This window comes from Genypterus blacodes, unplaced genomic scaffold (genome assembly GCF_046128005.1).
Source record: "Genypterus blacodes isolate CSIRO-AG114 ecotype Tasmania unplaced genomic scaffold, CSIRO-AGI_Gbla_v1 ptg000008l_1, whole genome shotgun sequence".
NCBI classification, from domain to species: domain Eukaryota; kingdom Metazoa; phylum Chordata; class Actinopteri; order Ophidiiformes; family Ophidiidae; genus Genypterus; species Genypterus blacodes.
Genome location: NW_027466822.1, coordinates 2,960,162 through 2,980,951, shown reverse-complemented (window position 1 = coordinate 2,980,951; position 20,790 = coordinate 2,960,162). Strand labels below are relative to the sequence as shown.

Genomic DNA, 20,790 nt, shown 5'->3' with positions numbered 1-20,790 from the left:
ATACGTCGTATTCACATTTTTGTTTTACTCACAGTACAGACATAAATCATAGCATAGTGTACATGTATATACTCTAGAGTACATTTCTTCATCCAAGTTCTAGTTTGAGTCTTTTTAGTTCAATTTCTTTTTGGTAATTATTATTTCAAATTTAATTTAGTTCAGTCTAATTTATAGCTTTTGCTTGAATAACTGCACATTACAAAAACTTGGGAAATAACAAAATTAAGTTGTCTTCCTCTGTGTCCCTATTCCTTTTCATTTACATACGCATCTATCAATGTGTTAACAGTTTAACCACTGATGGTGCTCATGTTCACCCATGTGGCCCTCAGTCACATGTTGAACCAATAAACTGTTGAGACACACCAACACGGAGCAGCTCAGCCTCTGAGTCCATGTTGATTTGATGTCATTTTAGATGGATTATCTTATCTATAGAGGAGGGACAACAGGCGGACATAGACTACAAACAGGATGGTGGTTTTGAAATTCCAAAATAGAAACAAGAGCTTTTCGCTTCCGCCATTTGGTATCGCTATTGTTATTCGATTTCAGTTAAGGTTAAGATAGCCCTGTTCTGTTAAAGGTGTTGACATCTTTATGTGAGTAAAGATGATTTGGGTGATGATAAGTTTATTTTATTTTATTTGAGGCTTCATCATAAAATATGTTTCATGATGGCAGTTTTACATCTACTGTCTTACTGTGATGTGGACTGTAAATGAGTTCTGGATAATGCAAATTATTTGGATGGTGGACGTGATAGTTGTCCTCATTGCAGAGAGAGGGAACCAGAGTTCCCCATGTGCTGTCTCATTGGCTCTGCTGCTCCTGGTTCCTAATCAAACAACTGCTCTGTGATTAGTCAAGGGGGAGAAAGCAGAACAAGAGCAGTCATCACCCTCATTTTATGTCTGTCTCCCTCATCTTTGTCTCTTTTAGTAGCCCTGTCTTCCCTGCCCCCTCTGTCTCTATCTGTCCCTTAGTCTCATGTTTTGATAGCCTGACAAGATGGGCAATAACCCTTTCATTATTACTGCTGCTGGAGAGAAAGAAGAAGGGGGGCGGGGGGGGGGGGGGTGACAGGGAGCCATGTATACAAAACCAATTTGACTGTTGTGATTAAAGGAACTACGCTTCAGAGATCCAATGTGTGTGTCACATGACTACAAGCAGACAAACCAAGTTTATCATGGTCAGATACCAGAGTTATTTTTTCGGTGTCAGGCTTTTGCTCATCAAAATTAACTTTCAGTCTGACTTTCAAACACATCCTCACCCGCCTGTGCTTTTTTACTGATGATTACTATCTAGTTTAAATTTACGTGTTGATCCCAAGTTTGCAAATATAATAGGGCACTATAGGGCAAACTTTGAGAAAATGTGATATGATGTAATGATCATGATATAATGCACAGCACTTCTAGAATATTTCCAATTTTAGGGATGCCAGTATACAAATGTGGCCCTTTGGGTTCAAATATTGAACCAGGGCACATGGCCTGAGGCTTTAAAGTGGTATACAAAAATACAAGAACAAACGTGATGACCTACTGCAATACCCTGTGGAAGAAAGTCATTTAATGCCCTATCAGATGTTTCTTAGGGGAGGATAACAGAGAGGATTATTTGTTAAGAAAAATGACGTGCAGTGGTATACTGGTATGTACTGATACTAATGGAACAAGATGAAGTATAAGAAGTGTCTTTGTATGTTCTCTTTGTGTTGTTGCTGCAGGCTGCAGATCTCAGGGCCTGGCAGTGTGTCTGGCTGCTCACTGAGCCCACAGCCATGCCAGATGTGAAGCCTTCACCGCGATGTGACTACCCTTCCACGGCCTCCACCTCTGCCTCTGTTGGCTCCCCTGCTGGCTGTGCCTCCTCCCTCATCATGGACCTGGAGCCCTGCATCGCTGACCTCCCTCTGTCGCCTGATCCCCTGTCATCCTTGTCCAGGCCTGGATCCAGCATCCCTCACTACCACAGCCTCCATGGGGCTGCCTTCCCGCTCATGGCCAGGTGTAACAGTAGTACCCTGCTCACCAACTTGGGGCTAAGGTACTGCTCCAGCAGGCAAGGACCTCAAAGCATAGGACAAGGACGGGGCCCAGAAACTGCCTTATGCGTTGACACTCAAAGTAATGGCAGCAGGCCTTACAGAAGCATGGAGAACCTTAACTGGAATGCTGTGGCTGATTCTGGCTTGTACACATTCACTGCCCCACCCTATAGGAGTTTGGACAGTGAGTTTGTACTACGCTACACTGCCACTAGCCACTGGCATGACGGGCCTCTAGATGGTTCTGGGGTGAATGTCCACCCAACACTACCCAACCCAGAAGGCCTTGCCTTCTACCCTCGGCGTGGACTGCCCAGGAAGGATGGACTGCTGTTCCCTCAATGGCTGTTCCCTGGTGGTGTGGATGAATGGGATGCAAGGAAGGGCCTGAGGGAGAAACTCCGCCTCCAGAATGCGAGATCATCAGTTGAGCCTCTGAAGCCCCTCCCACTGAGGCCTCAGATGGCCACACCCATTCAGGGATTTTGTGAACGGGAGAAAACGTCTCAAGTCAATCCAACAGGAGCAGGATTCAGGCCGCTTTGTGCATTACGTGTCACCAGCCCTGAGGACATCAAGCAGGAGGTCCTGAGACGTCTTCAGCTCAAGCGCCAAAAGAGCAGCCCCAATCTGGCTCTCCACACCAGCTCTCAAGCCAGCCCACAAGTGGTCAAAACATCCTACACAACAGACAACATAGCCAGCAACAGAGGGGGAGCAGATCATTTGTCTGAGCAACGCAGACTCCCTGTGGGACGCCTACATATCCCCACCTTTGAAGAGTTTAAGAGGATGAGGCAGAAGGAGGGGGTCCATATTCAGGATGTCACAGCAGGTTCTATGGCATCTACTCTGGCTGGCCCACATTTTGGTTCAAGTGCAGGGGAGGTGGAAGATAAGGGAGTTATGGAGGAGGCAGATGGAGAAGACACAAATGACAGTGGTGAAACAGCATTAGTTGGTGAACGCCTGCAGACTGCTTGCTCATCAGAGAAACCACCATGTAAGACAGAGAGCAGTAATAGTGCTGGAGCTCCTAACTCTTCCTCCACCTTGTCTACCACTTCCAGTACTAGCGCATACTCTCCCATCCGTACAGGCCCTTCTCCACGGTCACCCCTGCAACCTGTGGCCAGCTCAACCACAGAGAAAGGCCCTGCCACTAAGGCAGAACAAGGAGGCGGCAGGCCCAGGAGGAGCAGTCTGGAACTAACTGGGTCTGCTCCCATTGCACCCACCAAGCAGAACTGGGCACGCCCCTCCAGCTGCTGTCCTGCACTCCTTCTGGAGGGGACAGACCTGTCCATGTATGGAGCCAAGATCTACAAGATGAAGGATGGTATCATCGGCTCTGCACTGGACCTCATCAAGAAGAGGTTAGTCCAGGATATAGAGGGCTAATGACAGAGGTGGGGTGACTGGTGTGTGTGTGTGTGTGTGTGTGTGTGTGTGTGTGTGTGTGTGTGTGTGTGTGTGTGTGTGTGTGTGTGTGTGTGTGTGTGTGTGTGTGTGTGTGTGTGTGTGTGTGTGTGTGTGTGTGTGTGTGTGTGTGTGTGTGTGTGTGTGTGTGTGTACGCACGTGATCTGACATAGTGACACATTTGAGTGGGATTGTTTAATCCATTGGCTGAGGACTGGGCTCAAATGGATGATTTGAAAACATGGGAACAGGTCAAACTTACCTAACATGTCTATTTATTAATATCATTAATATGCGGTGTGTAGGTGCTCAGTCAGAGCTCCACCACATACATGTGGTGTGTACATGACTTTGCCTTGAAGTTCATTTGATTTCAGCCTTCTGTTTGGCATTGTTGTTTTGTCAGTTTGTGGTTATATTCCTCTTTTGATGTTGTAGCGCCCTTCCTGAGACATTTCTGACCAACGAGCAGAGTGAGCATTCTCACTTGGCTTGTGATGCCACTCTGTGTTTGCTTGGAGTTTGCTTTATGTGAAACCAAAATCAACTAATGATAAATGCAATAAAAGTAGCAATATAGCAGCATAACAACGCTGAGGAAGCGCGACTTCTGCTGCTATACAGCTGAGAAAAGCTGCTAGTAGCAGTAAACTTAGCACACACTCTGGGCAAAACTGGGCAACCACGGTTGTTAATTTTGTGATCAAAAAATAATTCAATAAATTCACTAACCTTACTCTGACACCTGGTGGTGCTTAACAAAACAGCAAAAATGCAACTGCAAAAATTCCCTGAATACATCTATAATACAACATGGCACATATTCCAAAATGCAGTTCATGCACTAAGGCATCTGCAATCTTATTGCAAAATGAAATACACCACGTTGTGGATTTCTGCAATATCATACAGGCTGAACACAGACAGCACTTATTATAATTATTATTATTATTATTGATATTGTTATTATTGTTTTAGTTAGGATGAATGAGTTAAACATCGGCGCCTCATAGCTGTGTGGGATTATCACTGTGTGTGTGTGTGACTCAGCATGTGCTTGCAGTGCCAGTATTTAGTCTGTATTTGTGTGTGTGTTCATTTTAGCATTTTTGACTAGTTTATCTCAGTTATTGTGAGTACACAGTTGTCAGAGTAAACAGGATCTTTTTGTGTGTGTCTGATGAATGGCTGTGGGAGGCTGCCATCATCATGACTGTGTCTCTATATCTCAGTCTATTTCACTGTCTCTGTGTGTCTATGTCTTATGTCTCTGTGAGGGGCAGTTGAGCCGGTCGGAACATTTGCTAGATATAGGTTTCAGTGTGCTATGGAAGCAATACCACTATCCAATACAAGTCAAATATTGTTTATATATGAACATTATACTACACTATACTATGTGTAAGAGGTAAAGCAGATTTGTCGGGTCCCTTGGTCGTTTGTTTGCGCAATATTATTTTCACAGTTTTGAGGGTCATACATGGATTCTAAATAATCTGCACCATAGCTATATTGTAGTTTTAATTTCTTAAGTGACATGAATGGAAGAATATCACACCGTGGTATCACTTGCACCACACAAACACACACACACATCTGCTTGGTGTAACATCTTGGGCCTCAGTAAACAAACAGGCAGCATTTGTCTTCTGGTTTGTCTGGCCCTGCATGTAGCCTTCTTTCTACTCAAATATTCAACATAATCTGTCCCAATTGTGATAATGCTTTCAATTGATAATGAACCTCAACTGAGGTGTTTGATTGAACCTTGATGAAAGCACTGTGGTCAGGGCTATGTGCAACAGTAATATAATATAAGCAAATGACAATCGCACAATGCTAGAGGTTTCCCAAAGATTTGATGGCACACCTTCAAGTAATGATGAAGAGCTTTAAAGATACTCCTTGTGCAGAACATTAAAGTTTAAAAAAAACCTTTAGAAATGTTGTGGATTTTCATGCTTTCTCCTTTATTCCATGATGATGGAGTCATGGAATAAAGGAGAAAATTATGGAGGAAGGAAAGGAAGGAAGAAGATGTGAAGATGAAATAAATGAATTAGTTTAGAGCTTGTGTTGAAAGTGCATATTACACGCAGACATCACATACACCCTCAAACTGTACTTCAGTAATTGAGGGAACAGATTCACCTGTGGCTGTGCTCAGTCTGGTGTGCGGGACACTGGAGGCCATGGGGCTTGTGTGCAAATGTAAATCGAACACAGGACACAGAGGAGCAGCTCGATAAGGACTACTGAAGACTCAAACCATCAACCCCCCCCTCCCCCCTCAGGCTAGAGACTGTGATAGATGGGAGATAGACACTATCTTTCCCTGCCTGTTAGGACTCTGCACTGACTGTCGCTCCTTTGTGTGCTTTGCTGGAAGGGATGATGGATGTCTGAAGCTGAGCTGCACGGAGGCAGGCAAAAATCTGCTGTGTGTGCACGTGTGTGTGTTTTATGTGCTTTCTCTAATATGAGAAACTGCGGTGTTATCATTGAGCCCGCTGAAATCTCTGGCTGTCGGCATTGTTTGTTTCATATTTAATGCCAAAAGCACCCCACACACTGTGCCCCATACCCCCCTGTCAATTTAAGTGTTTACCTCAGGCTTTGTGAATTACTGAATACTTGGAGATTCATTAATTAAACATTACAATGTTTTGTATGAAAGCCTACCCTGAGGTATGTCAGTCCATCAAAGAAGTATTTGTGCTGTACCGTCTCGCACAGTCTACACTGGATTATAATGTATTGGTACGTATATAGAGCGCTATCTGGATTATTACAGTAATATTCACATTATTACACCTGGGAGGGTTTTGTACACTAGAAATGGAGTAAATCTCTAAAGCAGCAGCTCTGCATTAACTGTGTACTGCATCTTAATGCTTTGTATATACACCATACACTGTATATTATGTTTTCTATTGATACAACACTATTGAAATACATTGAATTCCCAGCAGCAATATACTGTATGTCTTAGTAGAAATGATTTTGCCATTTGTCACTCATACAGGTTTGCCGATGAATTAAGCTGCAGGTCATTACCTCCCATGCATCATCTGAGCTGTGACAGCTAATAGTGAGAAGGAGAGGCTTTAATGACAGCTTTCTAAGTGGAAACCAATTGAATGCTTTAGCACTGCATCCTCAAAACAATATCAATTATAGTGCCCTCATACCCCTCTGACAACATGACATGGCTGCTGTTTGGTGTTACCATTGCAATACAAAATAGGGCAGTGGTTCTCAAACTGTGGTACGCGGGCTCCCTGTAGTGGTACGCGAACGAATCAAATAAAACTATTGGAAATGCGACATAAAATAAGTTTAGCCGGGGAACATCCCTAAACCGGCGCACTTGCCGGAGAAAATCCCTCCATTGATCACACTTACATGCAAAGACTTCACTAAAAGCTTCTGATTGAGATATTGATGAACAGTAATCACAGTTCTTAGATCAGTGTGAGTAAATTGTTGTGTTACAGCAGTAAGAAGCAACCAGAAACAAATATGATGTCATCAGAATGTGAAGAAAAGACAAAGTAAAGAGGGAAGATCAGCTGATGCTTCGTACTTTAGTTCCCTTAAACCACAGAAACGTTTCATGTAAACTCCTGCTGGTTAGTCAGAGTGACTGACAGCTGAGATGATCACAGGGGCAGAGTTCGTACCAACATGATTACGTCCAGGATGGCAGTATGGGAGGAGCTCATGAGTGAAGGAGCAGCCAGTGAAGGAGAAGATCAGAGCTGCAGCATCCACGTCATAGAAGGAGACCAGGCCCTCCTCATAGTCCACAAACACGCCCACCTTCTCTGGCTTTGACTCCAGACTCAGAGGGACAGGAGGTCTAACACTAGCTTTGTGCTCATCTACATTCCTCAACATAAGAGTCCAGTAACCTTCCCGAGGCCTCTGTCTGATGAGTCCCTTCCTCTCGCTGGTCTCTCTGGTCACTTCTAAATCCCACTCTGTCTTTCCTTTGACCTGAACCTCAAAGTAAAATCTTCCAGAGGAGAAACTCTGCTTTGCTAAAACAATAGGACATTGATCAAATCTCTTTGGTTGGTCTGGGAGATTCTTTCTCACATTACCACAGTAAACTTGTTTCTCATCATCAGACAGGATGAGTAGAGGATGAGCTGTATCAGGATCCAGTGTCACGTCCACTGCAAACTGCTGGATCCTCCTCAGCTCCACCTTCTCCTGCAGCTTCTTCACCTCCTTACTGATGGTCTCCTCCAGCTGAGCCATAGCTTTCACCACACTCCCCTCATGTGACCTTTGATGGACTCTGACCTGTGTCCAGTCCTTGGTGGGAGGAGCAGAGCTGATGGATGAGAAGCTCTGGAGGAGGTGGAGGTGATCTTCAGAGAGTAGGAGCTTTTTCACATCAGCAGCTCTCTCTCTCTGCCCAGAGAGTTCATGCTGCAGCTCCTTGATGAGGTCTTCAGTCTGTTTCTCTGTGTTCCTCTGCTTCTCCTCCATGGTCTTCCTGAAGTCGGCCTGGATTTCCTGCACAAGCTGCTTCAGAGAGGTGAAGACCTGATCTCCATCTGCTCTCTCTCTACCTGCAGCTTCCCTGCTGAGCTTTGCTGACTGTTTCATCTCCTGGATCTTCAGTAGTGTCAGCTGGATCTTCTGCTGAAGTTCAGCCACCATCTTCATCAGCTCAGACTTCTTTCCTTCATACTCTTCTTCCAGAGGAACAAACTCATGGTTCTTGTGGTCTAAAACAGGACAGATGAGGCACACACAGGTCTGGTCGGTCTTGCAGAAGAGCTCCAGAGGTTTCTTGTGCTTCTTACACATCCTGTCCTCCAGGTTGTCCACAGAATGGATCAGCTGGTGTGATCTCAGGCGTGCTGCTGTCAGATGAGGCTCCAGATGAGTCTCACAGTAGGAGGCCTCACACTTCAGGCAGGACTTAATGGCCTTTTGTTTGGTTCCTGTGCAGAAGTCACACTGAACTTCTCCTGGTTTGGCAGCTGGTTCCTCGGATCTTCTGCTGGCTTCGCTTTGAGCCGACTGTCTGAACTCAGCGGCCATCTGAGATAGGAGCCTGTTGACGTTCATCTCAGGTCTTGTGTAGAAAGTGTATTTACACAGAGGACACACACACTCGACGTTACTGTCCCAGTGTTGAGTGATGCAGCTTTTGCAGAAGTTGTGTCCACATGAGGTGGAGACTGGATCAGTGAAGACCTCCAGACAGATGGAGCACAGGAACTGATCTCTAGACAGCAGACAGCTGGCAGCAGACATGTCTGCAAACTGAGAACAGCCAAGAACATGAGGGAAAACATCTCTGGAGACACAAACACTGATTGTTGAGCAGGGTTAAGAGTCTGGAAATCTTAAAGCTCCTGAGGTTCGTGTCAGAGTGAAACAAGAGAGACGACTTTGTTCTTGATAGATATTATGAGCAGGCTGGGGTTTGTCCTGAGGGGGCGCTCAAGGAAACGTCATGAAAAGACTTCAGGCTCAGCTTCAGGCTCAGCTTCATGAGGATTGATTGTGTACTGATCAGGACATGAATCTTTTGTCCCTTTAGTTCTATGGACTTTACTTTTTAATGATGTCACCATGACTACAGGCTGCACTCACTTCACTTGCTGTTGCCGTGGGTGCGGCTCAGTGCTGAGACTCACTGACGCAACTAAACACACACTTCCTGCCGCTCTTTTCTTGCTCTGACGGTAAAAACTGGCGCGTGTTTACAAACACCAACGTGTGTGAGCCAAGCCTTTAAGACCGAAGCAATGAAGTGAGACGTGTGAGAGCAGCTCAGCCTGGACCTCATGCTGCTGCTGAAACTGTCAATATTCTGTCTGCACTCACCAGAGGCTGAGACGCTGCAGCGACAAACTTGGACAAACTTCTGATCCTCTAGCTTCTCTTCTGCTTCAGTCGAGGCTCTGCTGGACTCTGACTGACTGACTTTCGTTTCAGTTATATGACGTTGCAGCTTCTGCTTCCTCCTCTCATGTTGCTCCTCCTCCTCCTGCAGCTGTTGTTGCTCCTCCTCCTCCTCCTCCTCCTGTAGCTGTTGTGGCTGCTTCTCTTCCTCCTGCAGGTATGGAGGAAGATGCAAAGTTTCTGGAGGTTTTGTGAAATTATTGTTCTCACTAGATTATCTAAAGGAGTGGTTCTCAAACTGTGGCACGCGGGCTCCCTGTAGTGGTACGCGGACGAATCAAATAAAAATATCTGAAATGCGACTTTACCTTCTCTGTTCGTAGCCTGCTAGCAGCCGGAAAGACCTCATGAAAATAGTCTTGACCAACTGCTGATTGGCATATAATCATTTTGTGACAGAAGGGGGCGGATGTCCGTCAATTTGATAGGGATAAATTGGATGCATTTGGATAGAAATGTAAACAGGTTTACCAAGTGACGTTGGGTTGTCAAATGTATGTATTCTTTGAACTTCTAGCGAGCCACTTAGAAACGAGTGGTGAGCTACTGGATAAAGCCTAAAACTAAACTTAAGTGAGACCCTACTACATTTATTTTAAGATTTATATTTTAAAATATGAACTGCACAAGCAGTAGAAGTTAAAAGGATTCAGCATTGGGGACCTTCTTACATATCCACTTGAAGTTTCCTTTGAGGATGAATTGTCAGGGCTCCAGGTTCAGCATACACTCTGTGCACCCTCTGCTCCACTTTCCAGGACCTCATCCTCAAGTGGGTTTGGTGGGTCCAAACCTAATGTGACCGATAACTGATTTGCCCTTAAACTATGCCACTTAATGCAGTCTAGTGTAGCCGTGTACTAGAGAACAGATACATGTCACATAAAATGTCAGTCTAACAATAGAAAACATTTACAAGTGGTTATTTTACACTGAAAACCATATAGAGGAGAGTACACAATTTACAAAAAAAAGCCCCATAAATAGATTAGTTTAATCCTAAAATGCAATATTGTCATTTTTTCTTTACATAATTGAGTTATTCCATTGTGTGTACAGGGGTGGGGTTGGACATGACTAAACAGTGGTAAAATCAATATGACTTACAGTACATATGTGAGGGAGATGTGACATCCTCCACATCACACTTTCAGATGGGAATGGATGGAAGTCAGTTGATGGTCATTGTCTTTGTCATAAATTACATACAGCTGCTGTTGGATCACATCTTATATATACTGTATTATCTATATATTTCACATTATCATTACCCCCTGCTGAGACTAATCATCATTACAGTCAATATCTGAGGAGTTGGCCGTCTTATTTTCACAGAGACAGACAGACATTGTTGAAATTCTATTATGACTTATGACCTCAGGGTCTGTGAAACCTGCTGTGATAATAAAAAAAAGAGCCGCAAAGACTTTCATAAATGTCATCAGTAAAATTACTTTGGTGAGTTTTTTCTTCTTGCAGTGACAACAGCAATATCATATGATATGCTTACTGCATGTCTGCTGCACCATGGAGAACAACACTGATTGAAAAAAACCTAATCAATATTCAACCATTGTTTGGTTCCTGTTCCCATCAACACCTAATGGAAAACTACACTTGTGCATTATTTTACTCACTGGACTGCAAAGGTCTGCAACTGTTTCACTGATCGGTGCATTTTGTGTTCCTGCATGTGTGCACATTCTCTTTAACTTCAGGTTCCTTTGTGTGTATTGCAAGCTATAACTATAGACATTGTAGTCTCTGAAATCACAACAACCTGATTTCTGGCTGTTTCCATCACAAATAATGATGTGCTCATAATCATGTGTCATTTTTCTTTTTTGTAGTTAATTAATCTGCCTTATTCTATCTTATTGTTTATACTATAATAAGAAGATTAATTTCTTATCAAATTAAAGTTTTTTCTTTAAATAGACAAATATTTAGCATTTCTTCACTTGTTTTATAAAAACTTGTGCTGGCCTCGTGCTGCAAGCATGGTTCTGACAAAGGAGTGAAGATAAAGTGTGTGTGTGTGTGTGTGTGTGTGTGTGTGTGTGTGTGTGTGTGTGTGTGTGTGTGTGTGTGTGTGTGTGTGTGTGTGTGTGTGTGTGTGTGTGTGTGTGTGTGTGTGTGTGAGAAAGAGGCGGTGTCTCTCTCTGGTCCAGGGTTTCAGGTGATGTGTCCAATCACTGTCCTCCTGAGTTCCTCTGGCAACAGCCTGCAAGCCTCCCTTGGGTGGAGGTGGGGTCATAAAGGAAATGACTTGGAAAAGGAGTGAGGAAGAGAGGAGAGGCATTGATTCATGTGGTTGGAGGGCCATCTAACAGAAGGAGGATGGGTGGCGAAGACAGAGAGGAATGAGAGTTAGCATGGTTAGAGAGACATGAAGCTGTGATGAGAGAACACAGACAGAATAGTAATGTCAGCTCTCCTCTGCCTGCATCCTCCCTGTCTTGCTTTCCCTTTCCTTTCCATCCATTCTCCCCATCCTGCTTCCACCTCATCATCCTCTTTCCAACCCTTTCTTTCTCCCTCTCACATCTCCTCATGTTCTCCTCCTTGTCTCCCTTTATCCCTTTCTCTCCACCCCCCCAATTCACACACACTGCTCCATATCTACCTCCATCTCCTCCTCTCTCCAGCTGCAGTGCGGAGATCTCAGCCGAGGCCCCCGTCAGGCTGTCAGGTGACCAGGACGGCGGCTCTGACATCACCGCCCCCTCGACCGATTGTCAATCCTCCCCCGTTGCCATGGCAACGGTGGCAACGGCCTGCAGAGTGGCAGCTAGCGACGAGACGCCTGCAGAAGGAGGAAGAGGGGAAGCAGCAGAATGTGTAAGGACTCTTGCTTTTCTATCTGCCTTGATGTCTTTGTGTTGTCGGTGTGCGTCTCGATATTTGTTTTGTCGTGTAGAGACACATGAATCTATTGGTATTCAAGGATGGCTGGGACACGCAAGGGGACTGCGACACACACACACACACACACACACACAGAGGTATTTGGTGAGATGCTGACAATAAGGAGGATGCAGCGCCCTGTCTTCCAGCGTCACCTCTACATCTAAGGACGCAGTAAAAAAGGATTAAGCCCCCCCTGTTTGCTCTTCATTTGTGCTCTCTGCATGTCTGCAGCCTGGCATCAGCATTAGCTGGAGCTAGCATTGTGCTATCCCTGCTGTTATACCAGCCTATTGTCAGCCCTTGCAGGAGAGGAGAGAAGAGGAGACACCATGGAGTCTCATCTTGCATATATGGCTACAAGGCTGCAGTATGATTTCATGCTGTGCTTGTGTCTTGCACATACTGCAGATCGGAGGTGCAACAGCATGTCTTTGTGAATCTGGCTTTGAATCTGCAATGGAGCCTGCCAGTGCCGCTGCTATTGATAATATGGAGAAATGAGCAGCTGTAACACCACTGTTCTCATTTGGCATGTGTATGGAGTCGTCTTGTCTTCCCACACAGCTAAATGAAACCGTCGCCTAAGAATGTGCACCAATGTGTTATTAGTGTTAGTGTGTGTCAGAATTTCCATTCACTATTTGCATTTTGTCGTTGTTAATAAAATAAAAATGCTGGAATAAAGTTGGTGGAATTTACAGCCTCCAACTCGTTTCCATAAGAAAAATCAGCTTGAAATGTTTCCATTCTGAATTTCATATCAATTATCTTGCAAATTCTGATAGATAAGGGTCACAAGCCAGAGGATGTTGAGGCAGGTCATTCATACGGGCTTCATACCTAAACTTAAAGCTGTATCAATGTTTAGATTCATCCAAAAAAAACAACAGAACTTAAAAGCAAGGCAACCATGATGGTAACCATGATGTCATCCATTTCAGGGAAGAATTCAAACTTTGTCTTTACAGGAGAGTTTGTGTTGAAGCACATTTGATTTTCTCTGAACTCTGATATGCCACAGCTTCTCATAGCTGCATTAATCTCATGAACCACATTCCTTGTAGTAGAATGATTATTGTCCAAATAGTCTGATGTAGTTTGCAGCTTAGGTTTTTGGGCTTTTAAGTGTTTAAGTGTGCAAAGTTCTGCCTAAATTAGACAGAAAAACATTTTGTTAAGATTTGTATGATGTTTTCTAATAGGTTCATCATGTATTTCAACAACCATTCTGATGGAAGGATAATTGTTGTAGAGCCAATATCACTCAGTGTATGTAACGTTATGGATGTGGGGGGACATGTGTCAAAGCTACGACCTTTGAACTCCTTCCCATTTAGGTGGAGTCCCAGCGGGTGTACAGATAGTGAAAGGTTTTTAGTGGAAGCCTTGTGTCCCTGTAGAGTGTTGTGCAGTGTGTTGGGACTCCTCACCTGCTTCAGAAGAAACAATCAGGTGGAGGACATCTCTGATCTTCATGCCTAGTTGTTTCCACTCATGATGCGAGCGGACATCTGTTGTGTCTGTATTCCTGAGACTTGTTTAGTTCTGCTTCTCGGTGTGGACATTGGTTCTTGTGAGTTTAAGATGAGATCAATAATAATCAAGACTAGTTGTGCAATCAATGAACGCGATACAAGGTACAAGAAAACACCCGCACACTCAGAGACACACTTAGAAACCCAATTACCAACGCACCGTTATGCAATCCAAAACAAGGAATTTAAAAATTCTGTCCTCATGTGAATAGGGAGGACAAAACATTACATCTAACTACAGCCCAAACAACGGTTATTAAACTAAACTAAACTACAGGACATTAAGGTTTGCCATGGTTATAGTGTTGGCTTCAGACTGTGTGGATGGGGTTAGTCAATTTAAAATAGAGTCAATTTGTGTATTTTCAGTCCATGCTGCCTTAAAGACATAATCAAAGCACAGACTTGCTTGTTTCATTTCTGTTATAGTCAAGAGCATCTGAAAACCTGCACTTGTACCTGGTAGAGCCAGTATCCTGTTTTCACACTGTGCCAGACTGCATTACTACTGCATGACCGCCCCTGTAATAGATTATCATCTTTATTATCATAGGATTTTACCTCTCTTCTTCGTGGCCTTTTTGGTTTTGAAGTTAAAACCCAACTGCCTGTCTAAAGTCCATGTTAGCCTCTCTGTGCTTATGTCACAAATGAGCATTAAAATTATCATAATAATGATAAGGGCGCTTATTCTGAATTCCATTAGATTGCACTGGTGTACCTCTATAAACTGGGGACTCAAAACCAGCTGTGATCTTTCCCACATTGTTATTCTCACTTTATCAACACAAGCTCTCCCCACAGGCCCGTTACCTTTTTTGCATCTGTTGCTATAGCAACACAGCCAACTGACTGACACGTGTGTGCGTCCATTCAGCAGCACCCGGGGCAGGGCTGCAGGCGCTCCAGCTCGGACGCAGCCTATGAGCTGGCTGGGACGGTGAGGGCGCAGCGAGAGTGCCGCCTCAGGCCCCACTACAGCGACCCCATGCCAGCTGACGCCTCCAAGCGCAAACAGCTGGAGATGAAGATCGCTGCAGCTGCCCGAATCCACAGCCACCGCAGAGACAGAGACAGAGACCGAGACCGAGACAGTGGTGAGTACGAGCTACACCAGTGACACAGCTTCTCTTTCATACATGACACATGAGCTGTCACTGTGTAACTGCTGTGATGTCACATGTTTTATTCTAGAATGATTGACTGTGTATTACTCCACGAAATGAAAGAATTTTGTGATTTTTGGAAAATCTCACTGAGATGAAAATGCTCTTTATTCACATGTTCACACAGAACAATGTCACATACAACATACAGAACATACTGTATGTTCTAAATGATTTTGCTAGCTTGTGATCCAACAGGATGAGTTTATATCCTCTTAATGAGACCACTATTTGCCATCTCTAAACTATTTAGCAGCAGATTTAAGCTCACAGGAAAGCACTTCCCCTCAGAGGCCTTAGAGAATGTTAAGAAAATTAAATCCTGGGATTGAAGTGTTCACACTTTCCTGGTGAATGTAATTACACAAATGTTAGAGCAGCAACCCCCAAAATGCTTTGAAAATAACTCTCCAGAGCATACAAAGAAGTCTGATGAGTGAGATCACATCACAGTCCAAAGGTTCATCATACGTTTCATATCATCATGCATTCCACTCACATGCCCTATTTTGAAAATATTAGGGCTATTAAATTGCTTTTTTAGCCTCTTATGTAACTGTCAGACTCCCACCTCCTTAAGCAATCCCTGTCACACACACACACACACACACACACACACACACACACACACACACACACACACACATTATTGACTTGCATTAGAATGAAGGTTAAGTCCTTGACTGGAAGGTTGGGGATCTAATGATTACAGAAAGATGATACTTATACTAGACTTGTCTGTCATTTTGATGAACCAGTGATGATTTCTCAAACCAAAATGGCTGTTCATCAGGTAGGCTACAGTGTCTATTCAGTTCTATTCAACCAAATTACACCAAATATTATCTCAGGGCACTTGCATACAGAGCTTTTAAAGAAGCCCAACATTCGCCCATGAGCAAGCACTTAGCAACAGCGGCAAAGAAAAACTCTCCTTTGATAAGAAGAAACCTAACGAAGAACCGAACCAGGCACTAGGTGGGTGGCCATCTGCCTTGACCGGTTTGGTTTAGAGAGAAAGAGAGACAAAGATAGAGAAAGGAGAGAGAGACACACACACAGAGAGGCACAGCAACAACAACGATAGTACAAGTGTGTATATATGAAGAACTAGAGTTGCAGAGAGAAATGCAGTGATAACGCAATGACATGGACATTCACAGATTGAGAGGAGCTCAGTTCATCATGGAAAATCCGCCGCACAAATTATACAGTACACTTGAATGCACAGCAGACCAAAGTCATGAAAATGACGATTTGTATATATCAAGGCAAGTCCAAGTCAGTGTCAGCCTTGATATATTTGAGAGTGGAGAGACTTACAATTGCTTGCGTTGACACAAATAAACTAAGTACAAAAATATAATTACTTTTGACCTGAGTTGACTTCACTGGAAGTTCCTATTGCACACCCAGTCCTTTTTGTAGAGCAGGGGTGCCAAACTTGTTTTAGTTTAGGGCCACATTTAACCCAATTTAGATTGAAGTGGGCCGGATTAGTAAAATCATATCAAAATAACCTGAAAATGGATGTAAATGGACAACTCCAAGTTTTCCCTTTGTTTTAGTGCAAAGAAGTACAGGTTCATATTGCAAATGTTTTTTTTTATTTAACTATCTTTTTACAAAACATATGATGAACAACCTGAAATTTCCTAACTCAGTGGTTCCCAAACTTTTTCTTGAAGGGGTTCCCTTTGTAGATAAGAATCGCCCCCCTATCGCTCATTCTCCTGCGTTGTTAATAATGATAAATGTTAAATCCCACAACTGGGCTTGTAACGCTAAACTGGCTAGCCAAGCTAACGATGCTGATCAGCGCAAACTGTGAAGCGGCGCCAAAAAAAAACAAACAATGGATAAGGATACAAATACATGGAGCAATAATATTCGCGCTCTCTGTGGTCTCGATCAGCAAAGCAATTACAGAGCGATTGTGTAAGACTGGCTGAGATTGGTTAACAAAACAGAGAAATGCATCACCTAGGGCTCTCTAGAAGGTTGCCTTCCATCCAAATGGCACTGATCCCTGAACATCTTCAGCCATCCAGTCATGACTTTGTTACTTGGTATGAAGCAGTTTTCCAGCCAATCGATGCCTCCGAACATCATGTCCCCGTTTAGGGCAAAGACCAGCAGGCCTCAGCCCTGTTAAGCTGGAGGTTTCCACTGGCTTCAGCTCAGCTCAGGCCGGGTTTGAGTGGAGTGGAACAGGAGGCAGACCCCTGGCTCAGTTTGACTCTGACTCAGGCTTGTAGTGGGAAAGGGTCACACCCACTGATGATCTCATGAGCTCGTAGGGACTCAATATGTTTACCACAGGGACACGCAGCCATTCACAGGTCTATGAATAGGGAAGTCAATGCCAAATGTCTCTAGAATGCTCCAACTTACAAAAAACAAAGAAATGTCAGTTGCATAATTTGCACATAAATCATCTGAAAATCCTTTCTTGTTTCTCTTCAATGTAATAATTATTAGGGCTAACCTTAAATGGAATATAACAAGGAGCTTGAAAACTTAAAGGACCGGAGTCTCCGTTAGAGATTCTACTGACCTGTCTGACCGTCTTCACCTCCGTCTCTCTCTCCAGCTCCAGCTGCACTCCGTGGATGCTCAGAGCCCCCAGGTGAGGAGCGTTACATGGGTCTGGGTGTGACTCGGTCTGGTCAGCACCGGTGGAGCACCATCAGCAGCCTGAGTGCCGACAGCGGCGTGGTGGGCCTCAGCGATGAGCGAGAGGAGGAAGACAGCGAGCCTCGACGCTACCGCCGCAACAGAGGTGCCGAAGTGGAGCGAGTAGACAGCGGCATCGGCCCGGGCCTGGCCCGCAGCTGGAAAAGGCCGTCTGCCTCCCTCAGAGCCTGGGAGGCCCAGAGACCTTGTCCTGACTGCGGCCAGAGAGACGGCACCTCCAGGGAGCGAGGCGAGAGTATGTGTGAACGCTGCTGTAAGCTGCGCACTGAGCGGAAGGAGGCCATCCTGGAGTTTCTGAACACGGAGTCCAGCTACGGGGAAGACCTGCGCATCATCAAGGAGGAGTTCTACTGCCCCATGCAGAGCGCTGGGCTGCTGACCGCAGAGCAGCTGGCTGTGGTTTTTGCCAATGTCCAGGAGCTAATAGATGTGAATGACCGCTTCACTGAACACCTTCAGGACAGCATAGACCAGGCCTTTGACCAGGTGACCCCACCAAAGAACACCTGCATTGCTCCTGTGTGTCTGCTTGTCTCAAATCAAGAGGCGGACGTCTCCTGCTGTTATTATGACACAGCAGATCAGTAATAGTTGATGCATGTCAGTAGTATAGCAATGTGGTTTCTGCTCATCTGTAGTCCACACATTGAAGACATGGCTCTCAGTACCATTAGGCCCACTGCACAGAAGACATTTTTTTGTAAAATGAGACAGTAAACATCCTTACTGTCCATCTTGAATGTCCCCATATACCTCATAAGAGAGGCTGAAGTTCTTTGCTTGCTGAATAACTGACTGAGTGTGTGTTTGACTCTAGGGGGATGAGGATCTGCTGACGGTCTATATAGGAGAGATCTTTCTGGAGTTTGTCAACATGCTGCCGGCCTTCCAGACCTACTGTCTGCAACAGTCCACCTCGGTCAACATGCTCAACACGCTGGAGAAGGAGAAAGAACTGCTCAGGTAAACCCAAAGCAGAAGCTGTGACGATTGTACAACTGTTCAGGTCTGTTTGCTGTCTGTTTACATGGGTTTCTTCTGGGTGGCCCGTTCTAGTTTCTCCTGTTGCTTTGAGGAAAATGGAGAAAGACATGAGTTATTATGAATTCAGAGCAGGTTCTACTTTGAACAAAAAGGGCTGAGATCATTTATATTTTTAGGCAGAACTACATCTCACCAATGCATCAGTAACACCATTGGTTGTAAGAATCTCACTTTCCTTTTTCTCTCATTTCTCTTTCTCAGAATTTTCCTGGACGTGTCCCAGAATGATAACACAGCGCTGCGTCGCATGAATCTGCGCTCCTTCCTCATGGCGCCCCTGCAGCGCGTAACCAAGTACCCGCTTCTGCTGAGTCGCATCATCAAGGTCACGCCTGAATCTCACCCTGACTACGCTCGTCTCCGCGAGGCTAAGAGTCGCGTGGAGTCCCACCTGGAGCACATCAACATGAAGACCAAACAGGAGGGCAACGGCGTCACCTGGTCCCTCCGCTCTTTCCGCCGCGACAGCCGCAAGAACAGGGAGGTCATCAACATCGAGATGCGAGAGTTATCGATGAAGACGGTGGGCTGGGCCAGAGAAAACACGCGGTTCGTCATGGAAGGACCGCTGCAGCTGTCCCAGCCAGCAGACGGTCAGTGGGTGAAGAAGGGCAGCAAGGCTCTTAAGTTTCAAAATGTCCAGAGTCTGCTGATGGTGAGGACACAGAGGGCCAGTGAGGCGCCAGGACAGGTAACTGACGTGGGGGCCGGAGGCGAGCACGGGGAGAGCAGTGGAGAGAGTATCCGTGATGGAGTACTGGTCTTAATCAAGGACAAGAGCAGTGGGAAGTTCACTGTGCTGAGAGAGCCCATCCGTCTGGCAAACTGTGTGGTGTCCACAGACCCAGACTGTGAGGACACGTTTGAGGTGCTGGATATTCGGAGGGAATCCTTCGTCTTCCGCGCATCAGACAAATCTCGCACCCAGCAATGGTTCCATCAGATTAAGAGAAATGCTCGAGAATTAGGCACCTGGAGGAAAAGACGTAACGCTTTGCCCAATATCATGATCAACACGAGCCAGACACGCTCCTGAGAATGCGTCTGGGTAGAGAACCAACCCCTACACACTGGAGTCCACTGTACATGTCCTTCCACTGCAAAAATACATGGAATGCAAGAGGCATTTCAGAGTGACATCACTGGTAGCTTATCAGAGTTCAGTCTTTCTGAAGGAGGAAGACACAGCACTTTCTTTTACAAACATCCAGTAGCCTTTAAGTGCTCCATACTGTCATGAAATTATGTCTGGAAGTGTGATGTTAAATTAAAATTTAAAAAGTCATCACTCGGACAACCAAAAAACTTGGGCTGTGCTCATCAGCCTTGATTGTAAAGACTGTTTGCTTTCTGAGAAAGAGAGTTGTGTTTCAGCATCATAATAAGGTATGTTTGTGTTGAATAGCATGACTGAACATGACTGGTTGCAAAAACTGCTGAAGACTTGTAATGTTGTTGTTTTTTAATACAAGATGCACACGAGTGGGGGGAAACACCATTTTCCTTTTGGTCCATGTAACGGACCACAGCTTGGTTCACTGCCATCTCCTCGCTGTGTGCTGGTGCGCTGCCAGAGAGGCAGTGGACCGGAGCCTCCAACAGGCTCCACATGGGACAGACCTCCTGTATCACTGTGTTTACCTGGGAAAATCACACAACGGCAATAATCTCTGCTGAAATCCAGATAACAGTAGCTTCAGTATATGCATCTCATTTCATGTCCATGGGCCTTTCTGTGGCTCTTACAGTGGGTTTGATGAGAGGGGAAGCTGGATTTAACCCAAGTCCTATTGGTCATCCTTAACAAAAGCACGTGGGCCTCGACCTTGGCCCCCCCTGTTGGTATTGTAAAGGACTATTCAACTGTTTCGTATGTTTGAGCCCATTTTTTTCTACATCAGATATACTATACAACCCTGCTGACCATTGGTTGAACGGTTTTCTGAGCTTTTGCCATTAAATCATCAACTTGCTTCAGAAAGATAATCACAACACTGCCACACTAAACATTGTGTCTTTTTTTGT

At 44.8% G+C, this 20,790-nt stretch overlaps 2 protein-coding genes across 2 annotated transcripts; one reads left to right on the top strand and one right to left on the bottom strand.

Moving 5' to 3' along the window:
- Positions 1 to 1,894: 1,894 nt before the first annotated feature.
- arhgef49 (Rho guanine nucleotide exchange factor 49) lies at positions 1,895 to 19,918 on the top strand. Its single transcript, XM_076155111.1, has 6 exons — positions 1,895 to 3,438; positions 12,062 to 12,254; positions 14,739 to 14,934; positions 17,615 to 18,207; positions 18,539 to 18,684; positions 18,967 to 19,918. The coding sequence occupies exons 1-6, from the start codon at positions 1,895 to 1,897 to the stop codon at positions 19,799 to 19,801; spliced, it is 3,507 nt and encodes a 1,168-aa protein (XP_076011226.1). The 3' UTR covers positions 19,802 to 19,918.
- LOC143005497 (E3 ubiquitin-protein ligase TRIM39-like) lies at positions 6,493 to 9,414 on the bottom strand. The gene is made up of 2 exons (XM_076156941.1): positions 9,336 to 9,414; positions 6,493 to 8,768 (listed from the first exon to the last, which is right to left on the bottom strand). Exon 2 carries the CDS (start codon positions 8,757 to 8,759, stop codon positions 7,116 to 7,118), a length of 1,644 nt encoding a protein of 547 aa, XP_076013056.1. The 5' UTR covers positions 8,760 to 8,768; positions 9,336 to 9,414; the 3' UTR covers positions 6,493 to 7,115.
- Positions 19,919 to 20,790: the final 872 nt, after the last annotated feature.

Coding starts and splice junctions, on each gene's coding strand:
- arhgef49 (XM_076155111.1), top strand. CDS start 1,895: ATGGACCTGGAGCCCTGCATCGCTGACCTCCCTCTGTCGCCTGATCCC. Junction 14,935..17,614: donor CCACCGCAGAGACAGAGACA/GAGACCGAGACC, acceptor CGTCTCTCTCTC/CAGCTCCAGCTGCACTCCGT. Junction 18,208..18,538: donor TAGACCAGGCCTTTGACCAG/GTGACCCCACCA, acceptor GTTTGACTCTAG/GGGGATGAGGATCTGCTGAC.
- LOC143005497 (XM_076156941.1), bottom strand. CDS start 8,759: ATGTCTGCTGCCAGCTGTCTGCTGTCTAGAGATCAGTTCCTGTGCTCC.